This window comes from Aptenodytes forsteri, unplaced genomic scaffold (assembly GCF_000699145.1).
Source record: "Aptenodytes forsteri isolate BGI_AS27 unplaced genomic scaffold, ASM69914v1 Scaffold182, whole genome shotgun sequence".
NCBI classification, from domain to species: domain Eukaryota; kingdom Metazoa; phylum Chordata; class Aves; order Sphenisciformes; family Spheniscidae; genus Aptenodytes; species Aptenodytes forsteri.
Genome location: NW_008795932.1, coordinates 1,569,617 through 1,579,639, shown reverse-complemented (window position 1 = coordinate 1,579,639; position 10,023 = coordinate 1,569,617). Strand labels below are relative to the sequence as shown.

The 10,023-nt window shown below is 38.8% G+C and overlaps 1 protein-coding gene across 10 annotated transcripts in view; it reads right to left on the bottom strand.

The window, feature by feature from the left end:
• The window catches only part of PTK2 (protein tyrosine kinase 2), a 215,895-nt gene that overhangs the window by 11,065 nt on the left and 194,807 nt on the right, over positions 1-10,023 (bottom strand). For all 10 annotated transcript variants that reach the window (XM_009285068.1, XM_009285070.1, XM_009285071.1 and 7 more), the window contains one exon: positions 3,820-3,882. In XM_009285068.1, coding sequence (XP_009283343.1) covers positions 3,820-3,882 — 63 coding nt within the window. The remainder of the gene's footprint in view (positions 1-3,819; positions 3,883-10,023) is intronic.

Sequence of the window (10,023 nt, the reverse complement as noted above, 5' to 3'; positions counted from 1 at the left end):
CTAGAGTGTGTCCAGAGGAGGGCGACCAAGATGGTGAAAGGTCTCGAGGGCAAGACTTAGGAGGAGCGGCTGAGGTCACTTGGTCTGTTCAGCTTGGAGAAGAGAAGGCTGAGGGGTGACCTCATCGCAGTCTACAGCTTCCTCAAGGGGGGCAGCGGAGGGGGAGGTGCTGATCTCCTCTCTCTGGTGACCAGTGATAGGACACGAGGAGATGGAATGAAGCTGCGTCAGGGGAAGTTCAGACTGGACATTAGGAAAAAGTTCTTCACCGAGAGGGTGGTCAGTCACTGGAACAGGCTCCCCAGGGAAGCGGTCACGGCACCAAGCCTGTCAGAGTTCAGGGAGCATCGGGCGACGCTCTTAGTCACATGGTTTAGTTTTAGGCAGTCCTGCAAGGAGTAGGGAGTTGGACTCGATGATCCTTATGGGTCCCTTTCAACTTGAGATACTCTATCGTTCTATGAAAGATGAAAATCTGTTTGGTCACAGCCAAATTAATACTTTACACAAAACTTGCAGTTGTCGTGTCATAAAAAGCATTACAATCCCAACAGAATCACATTTTATGCAAGCATATCCAAATGAAGGAGTTTCCATTAGTAAAACACTGAAGGCAGTTAGAATTTAATAGGTCTAGTACTGAAACATCTCAAAAAGGCATTTATTTATAAAATAAAGACCACTTTCTGCAAAGTCAGAATACTTCTTTGCGTTAGACCTCAGGAAGCTGCTTTTTCAACACTTTGAAGATGACATTCAGACTGCTTAGGATTCACTTTTAATGGTATGAAAACACAGTATTTGCTTCAATTCACCTTCAGCTCTGGATAATGCTATCATAAATCACCATCTAAGAATGTTAATTCATTAACTTTCTTTTCTGACCTTTTAAGCAACTGTTTTTGAATGTCTCACATTCTCTATCTTCAGAAAAACACCCAGGTAACAGGGACAATAGCAGTACACTTGCTATTCCTTAGCTTCTAACTCCACCATCACCTCATTTCAGTGCTAGACGATGGTGATGATACCAAGCAGCTTGCCCAACAGCACGCAGAAAGTCTGCAGGAGATCCTCCAAACTGAACCGAGAAGCTCATGCCTTGCAACCAACTCATTAACAAACTCGAAGGATACTCACGATTGTAGTTCAGCATTTATTCAAAGCTTCCGCCTGGCATTTTTAGAAATTCATGTTATGGTTTTAAAATTACAGACGGATCTGACAATGGCTCCTATGGCTAAGGTTGCCTAGCACTTCAGGAGGCCTGCTTTCAGCTGCTCAAAAATTTTTCAAATTTTAACTGTATGAAATGAAAATTCCCACACTAACTCTACTTCAAGCTCATTTCTATCAGTTTGCTATGGAAAACTATGTCAAGAAGCACAACTTCCAGAAAGTAAGGTCGCATAAAAGTGTATTGCATAGGGAGAAATCTGAAGTTCTTCCAAGTTTCATAGATGATATTCTATCAACTTAATACTTTAGAGCAGAAATGTGATGGCTAGAAATAAAGGAGCATATTCACCCTGCCTACTCCATTTTTGAAAAAAAAAAAAAAAAAAAAAAAAAAAAAAAAAAAAAAAAAAAAAAAAAAAAAAAAAAAAAAAAAAAAAAAAAAAAAAAAAAAAAAAAAAAATCAGATTCCACTTTCAGGAACCAGGAGTAGAAATCAAAGATCCAAAGCCCTGAAACTCTTCTGCTGTCACCACAAACCTCTGAAACCCACTGGCCGATCATCTCACACACTGTCATACGGCTGCCCTCTGTAGTTAGAAAAAACATCTGCTTTCTGCCAGCACCATCAGTCATGTCATTAACTTTGATTTGTGTTGTTAACCTAACTATTTCAAATCTGATAACCCTGGGCAAAAAGAAAGGGGGGAAGAGAGGAAGGAGAGTAAAGTTCCACTAAAGCAGTTCTTGCATTTTGACTTCCAGAAAATTGCTTATTAAAAGTGTATGTCAAAAGAATGTGCCCAAAGTTATACAGCCACGTGCTTATCAGTTCGGAACTACTAAAATGCATGTGATAACTTTTCATTTGTACCACCACATCAAAGAACAGGATCATGTATTACTCCTTCTCTCTCCCAGTGTCCCTGAACTGCGCAGATGCTGCTGCTCTGAGCAGGAATCAGAGCTGCTGTGCTTTCTGCTCCCATTCCAACTACCACAACGACTACTCAAATAAAAAGCCACTTTGTGAAGAAGATGTAAATGACACCACAGTGAACTGGATTCTGTCCTCACCACTGACACAGAAATCTCTGTGTTACACTGGACAAGATTTAATCGTAGTTCTCCTAGAAATGACTACTGCCTATTTCTCATCCTCTAGATGAGAAATTAAGATTGACTCACGGAAGCATTAGACATTTCCCACTGCAAATGAAGTCAGTCAGAGTTACGTTCTGAATGTATTAAGAACTATAAAAATGCAAAATCAAATTCTGGAACTAGAAATGCAGTTACCACAAATTAGAGTCTCTTTTAAAACTCATTTTGTCAAGGATCACTAAGTGTTTTCTTCACACTCTTTCAAATGGGGTGTGAAATTGTACTACCTCATTTGGGAAGACAGGACTTCCCCTACAAGCAGTTTGGGATCTGGGTGTTGTATTTTTTATTCTAACACCAGGCAGTCATGCTGAAATCAAGCAGCAGTCAGAGAAAACAGCTGGCTGCAAGAAGCTGTACTTTAAACCCATTGCCACTAACAGCCACCTGAATCAAACCTCTGACATGACTTCAAAATCTCCAGGTTATCTCAAAGCATCTTCACGAGTAGCACAAAATGCAGTGATACTTTACTTGCTCTTATATAAAGATGCAACAATAGCACAGACATAACAGTAACTAATAGTCTTCTCCAATTTCACGGAAAAAAATCTTAGCAGCTTCCAGACCCGAATGTCTCTGGAGACCACGCTGCAGTGTGTCATTAATATACTCATTCATGATTGTACTTTGGCTGCAAATGCAGGAAGAGTCCCTAAATTCTTAGGTAGTGAAGAAATACTGAAGCCAAACTAGGACTTTACAATCGCATCCCAAACGAACTAGGAAAGTGAATTTAAAATATTAACTTAAGTATTTTAAAGGTGATCCCTGGGGACAAGCAGCAGATGAAGCATCAGGTTTCCATCATTAACAGTCCCTAGCCTAACCCCTCCTTTCGATCAGTACGATTCAGAGATTCCAATGGCAATTAAACAATTGGAGACATTTTTAGTTAAACAGACAGGAGTTAAGCCAGTAAGAAAGAATACCACAGCTGCAGCTGTTGTCTGGCACTAAATGAATGGCTATGGGGTTTATTCCATTAGTTTCATAGCAGATCATTTACCCCAAACAGATTTCTGGATAATACAACAGTAACATTTACATTCTTTGTAAGAAAACCCTTCAGATATTTAAACAACTGCAAAAGTTATTTTAATCCTGCTTCCTGTTGACAGAACTTTCAGAAAACTATCCGCATTTTTAAATAAAAGGGCCAATTATACGGCACATGAACATTAAAAAAATTATTGCAACATATTTGTGGAAACATTTTAGTATTTGTTACAACAGCAGATTCAAGGGGGGAAAAAAAACCAAACCCCAAATCCCCCAAACTGCTGCATGAACAAGTTTGCCACGGCTGCTGTTCCCACGGAAGCTGAGCCTCTTGGGAAGTTGTAGAACCATGTAGTAATAGTGGAAACGTTTAGTAAAAACTTTAAATCATCTCCCTTAATCAAGACAGCATACAGCATGTTCTACCAGGAAACCGGAGAAAGAGTTGGGATACGAAAAGATCCCACACATACTTACTGGGCCCTGGAGACCTCCATCCTCTCGGTCGATGCTGCTTCTGGAGAGCCGCACATCGGGTTTCTAAAACAAAAATTAAAAAATTCATTCTGTACTCTGCTTACCGATTCATGCAACCTAGGCTTAAAATCATTATAAAGACAGGAAAATACTATTAAAAATTTACACTGACAAATACAGATGTCATTTCATTCCAGTCTATACACCCCCGCTGCTGCGACTAGCACAACTGCAGCTACTGAAACTCCTGGCAGCCTTCTCGACTGCTTCTCAACCACCCATTCTCAGCGCACGTGTAAAAATGCTTGTTATAACTATTGATAGTACCGTTTCCCTAACACAACATTGGAAAACCTGCATTTTAGTTTTCTCAAAGGCAGCAAAAGTTGGGTTTTTAAAAAAAATTGTTTGCTTCCCAACAGCAAAATTTCAACCACGGGATGAGAAACGCTGTGCATTAATTCCTGCTTCCTGCCTGAGGACGGCTTATATGTACTTGGCTCCCTCTCCAAGCCTGCAAATGGGGCCAATTACTGGAGCTCTTTAAACACTGCGTCTGGATACAGAAAGCTAATAAAGACATCCAGATGCACCATTCTCCTGATACAAGCGACAAACAAATGAATTTCTATTTTATACGTTTTAAGCGAGATACAGGAACTTGGGGCTTGATTGTTTTAAAAAGTAAAAATAAGACTGGCCCATTTTTTTTTCGCATAGAAACCAGTCATTTTTCTCATCTCCCCAGCAAATCTAGGTACATTATACTTATTCTTCGGGGACAACATTAAGTACAGGGAAAGACAAAGGAAGAGCTGATGTGAAACAAAGGTTAACGCTAATCTGAAGATACAAGTTCAGCAAAATGAGAGTGCTTTTCTAGTCTGCTAATTCTGGCACAGAACAACAAAGAAAGAGGATTTATTTGACTCTTCAGTTCACTATCCTATGAGACTCAGAGTTCATTCTCTTCAGAAAATGGATAAAGTGCATATCTGCATCAGTGTAAATGCAACTTATTTCATATGTCTGTATGGATATATACGTAAAATGGACACACACAGAATAAGAATGAAAATTTTTTGTTCAGAGAAATGCAGGCATGTGAATATTGACCATAACTAAACTGAGCCCATGTTCTTCAGGGTCAGTTTTGGGGGACAAATATACTCACTTCTTGTTTAAAGCTACTTCAGATCCCTTTCCTTCTTTCTTTCTAAAAGCACTAAAGAATAATTCCAACTTGCAGATCCTGCTAAATGACCCTAAAAAGCCAGCAGGGCAAACGGAACTTGCAAAGATACACTAATATTGATCTTTTATCATTAAAAATACTCCAATTGTGCTGGCAGTCTGTCAGAAAGGCTTATACTTTGGATTTTCATTCAGTCTTCTGCACACTGAGGCACAGCCAGAGACAGTCGCTGCCTGAAAGAACTTGTAGATTAAAAATAGACAAATCATACTAGACAGGGAAATATTTAACCCCATCTTAAACATGAAGAACTGAAGCAGACACAAGCAAGTAATTTCCCAATGTTTCTCCAGGAATTTGTGACAAATTTTATGATGAAACCTACCATTGATGAATCTCCAGTTTATTTCCTCTATTATGATGAAGGAATTTTTTCTGATTAAAGTCTCATTTGATATGGGTATGTTAGATACATCATTAGATATCTAAAGTAAGTCGTGATTCTCATTATATTTTTAAGCTAAAGCAAACAGCTATCCTTGTTTATCTACACATATGACTATCTACATTTCTATTACACTGATGTTCACAATTTGCCTTTGCTTCATGTTCGTTTCTAGCCAAGGAAGTGCCCAAAGTCTTTGGAAATAATCAAAGACTACTTTATCACACGGGTCTTTAATGCTCTTTGCACTTTTAACAATTTATTACTCCAGAAATGCACACTAAACAGATGCCAAAGGTAATGAAATATTGAGCATTTTAAAAGATTCAGAAGCACAAAAATACACACTAGTCAACATAACAGATTTTTTCCTATTTTTGTAAGAAAAAAGATAAATTAACAGACATAATATCCATCTCCTCCCCTCCTTGTCTTACTAACAAGGTCCTTGCTTTCAGCATCTAAACTCTCCAAACGTGCAATTATACAACTTCATATCACAGCAACAATTCAATTACCCAAGTCACCACCAGCAGCAAACGTGCAGCATACGAGTGGACTTCAGGACATTACGTACGCGACCAGTATACAACCACCTAGCTACAGTCTAAGAATCATTTCACAGAAAGGTTGTAAATACACATAAAATATTACTAAAATGAGTATTATTAACTTGACAAACACTTGCTTCACACATTGCCAACAAAAATACCGAGGCCTGTTGACCACCCCCATGCAAGCAAAGCCGTGGAAGGCAACGATGTTGCCCAGGCATCTCAGGTTCATCAAGAACCTGATCTGAAAACGAAGATACCAAGTGCCAATGGGTAATGGCAAACCAGAGGGTCCACAAGCAGTTTGTACAGCTACACAACCCACCTGCATCTCAGCAACCTGCGTATTTAGAAATATCTTAGAAATAAGGCCTGAATATCTTTAGTGGTACATAAACGCAAGCCCTTTCAACTTCTCCGACATTTTCTTTTCCCTCTGCCCCATCAAAACTTGAATAGTTAGGAACACAAGGAACAACAGAGAAATATTCAACACGCTTTTGTGCCCAATGACTAAGAAGAGGCCCAAATATATTTGTAGCAACTTGATTGTGTTCTAATAGATTTTAACAACTCCCATTTTAGTAAATGATATTCTGATTTATTCATTTGTATAGCTGTGGAAATTCCAAAAGACAAACTATTTTACAGGAAAGGTGATATCTAAGATCAAACTCCCATTGTATTTTTAAATATTATTTAGCAGCAACTCTTATGCTTCTACAGCGATAAAAGCTTTAATTTTAGCCCCTCGTGCTGGCATTACATAGAAATGCATTGCTCAATTTTTAATACCGAGGTCCTTCAGATGTGTTTAATGCAACATTCTCTAGGTCAAAAATAAGCCTCACACCAGAACTGACCTGTTCTGTACTTTACACACCATTTTACAGTCCCAAAGCACACCCTTCCATCTTTCCAGTCCCTGCTATGGCCCTATACCTCCATGGCAGCCCTTCCAAAACCGCAAAGACTCCTCTGAATGATTCTCCTGTCCTGGTACTGGGCGTACCATTAGACATACAGAGCTTCTTGGCTGGACAGAAATGATCCTTTCCAAGAGGCAGCTAAAGGGGCTGGAAACTGGGTGGTGGGTGCTGAGGTGTGTTCAGCGTGCGTGCGTTTATGGAGAACATTTCTGGCACTTGTTGGAGCACAACTGTATTGAGGGTGTATATACAACAGGGAGATGAGTTGGAGGGGGGAAAACCCTCAAGACATCCACTTGATTGTGAAGCCCCCAAGTTGAACGTAGCTAGTAAGAGTGTATGTCTACAAAGGCCCTGCTTAACACTCTCTTAACAGTGTAAGACTGTTTCAGAAAATGAAGCCTTTGGGATATTGGAGATGTAGGATTTCTGCTTTTACCTGAAACAGTTGGCGCTTGTGAGTATGTTTTTCAAGCGTTGAAGCTAAACAGTGACCATGATGACAAATCATTTTCAAATGTGTTTCATACTCATAGTATGGTGGGACTTCTCAAGCATACAAACCGTAGTGCTCTGAATTTTTTTTTTGTGTGAAAGTGCCAACTGTACTAAACTAAAATGCAAGTTTAAGCAAAGCCTTTTCTACTTACTATTATATTCACTACAGATACATATTTAAGGGAGGAACTGTATGTTATTAAAATCTTGCAGAAAATCAAAATCCTTCAAAAGTAAATGGATTTTTTCCTAATAAATAGTCTACTATCTGAAATCTTTGGAAACGTCAAGAGGACTTTTCAGACAGGATGCATATGTTGACAAACTGGAACATAATCTACTTTATTTCCAGTATTTCTGGTTACTCACTAATAAAAGAACATGTAAGTCTTGACATTCTCTGGACATGCCAAATGGTAATGTCTTGGTGGGATTTTCTCAGGCTAAAAAGTAAAATCTTATTTTAGCAACAGTTCACATCAATTATATTTGAATTGCAGTTCTCAGTGTCAAAATAGGGCAAAACCACAACTATGTGGGAATTTCAGAAAAAAACAAAACCAAACATGATAAGGAAACTATGTGAGTTATTTCTTCTTAACCTATCACAGAAAAGGACTATAAATTTCTTAGCACAACACTGCTCTGTCTGCTGAGGAGTTACTAAAAGGCATGCACATATATATCTTTATTTTATATAATTAAAAACAATGTCAAATAACATCAATACAGCCACAAAGAAAGGTTCAAACTGGAAACTAAATATAAATGAGGAAGCAGGTAATTAAACAGGCTCAAAAGAAGAAAAGCATTCTGCAAAACATTCAGAGATAGTCAGCAACAGTGCCAAAAGTTACAGCATAAAAATCACTAACTTCACCATACTGCTGAACTTAAAAGGTCACCTTGAAAAGACACAGAATGACACGGTTTCTTTCCCACAACTTCTGTGAAGCAAACTAACTAGCTACCAGTTCAGTAGGCTCTCTCATGGCATCGCCACCACCATTGGTTTCCTATCTGGGGTTACTTCCAGGTGATTCTCCTTTTAGGTCAAACTCCATATTAAAATACAGAAAGTATACTCTCTCCTAGAACCAATTAAAAAAAATTAAATATCAGGATAGTTTTTGGCAGTTCCAAACTACTGTCAAAACAAATAAAAGCATCCTCAGGGGGCCTTTAAAAGTGATTTTAACTCAATGAATTAATTGATTTGCTTTTAAATTAATTCTACACACAAGAAGTCAGGGCTGGAAGATTAACGTACACATGCTGTGGTCCTAATGGAGTAATTTGATCCTTATGGGCTGATTTTCTGTGTGCGCAAATACTGTAAAGGAAAGCCAGCATGCTGGACGTAAGTGCAAGTATCGCAGCATGCATGCCAGACTGCAGGGTAATGGGCCAAATCTTTTAGTTACAGTGAGCTGCAAGTGCCAGCAGAGAGGCCATTCGCAATTATGGAGCACTGCTTTTGGGGATAGAGGGTGTTTGTTCGGATTCTATATGCTATGCACTATGTGCAAGTAAAATCTTGATTAATCTTCATCAATTTTATTTTTTGGGGTGGAAATACCCATATGATAAAAAAACCTCAGGAGAAAGTGCAGAATGAGAACTTAATTAATTTCTTGTGATTCTGCTTGTCTGCTGAGGTCTAAACATCACAGGATATAAATGATGAATGAAAAAGTCAGTCCTCAGGACTGCAGCACCTAAAAATACCTAACAGTAAGTTTCCTTACATAGAAGGCCAAACAGACATCCACTTGTTTGATGTAACATGTTTGTACTGCAGCCATCTCACCCCTCCACCTGCATATGTCCTGGACAGACACTATCTTCTATAGTTAGTTACCTCTATCAAGCTTTAAGTGCAGTAATGCTTTGTCTTTGCTTCAGCTTCCTCAAAAATAATTCAGAGATTTCTGTCCTCCTTCCTGGAGATGCTGATATCCAAAGCAATTTTATCATGAGCATGAAAGCCCACAGGTTTAATCAGTGTCCATTAAAGCTACCAGACTAGTGTGCAACATCCCCTCCCTATCAGGGGGTGGGAGGGAGCGTCAGTCCTGGAAAAAAAGTGTGTCGTCGTTCCCCCCCTCCCCCCAGTTCTCTTCTCACTTCCCAATGGATATTTTCAGTACAATTTAAAATTCAACACTTCTTTACTCTTCAGTTTTTACACAACAGATTTATTTTCATTCAGGAGCTTCCCATGAAGAGATCTGTTTGCTTTCTCTTTTTTCAGCAGAATTCAGAATTCTGGATTCTGTTAAAGCTGCAGCTTGCAAACAAAATTTCTATCTCCTTTCAAGTATTGACTAGTCACATGTTCTCAAAGGACCAGTTTCAGGCAAACCGCTTACACAGATAACAATCTCTTCAAAGCCTGGCAAATTTCCCTTTCAATGCCATTGCAATTTAATTCTTCATCTGAGGTGTCTCTTCTAGCAAACACAGCATTGGTGCTGTTCATACTTGTATTAACATGCTTTGAGTTGTATTTTTTCCCTGTAGAAGCAGCAATAGATTTCAAGTCATGAGCAAGTTGGTGTTACTCTGGGGAAACAAAAATTG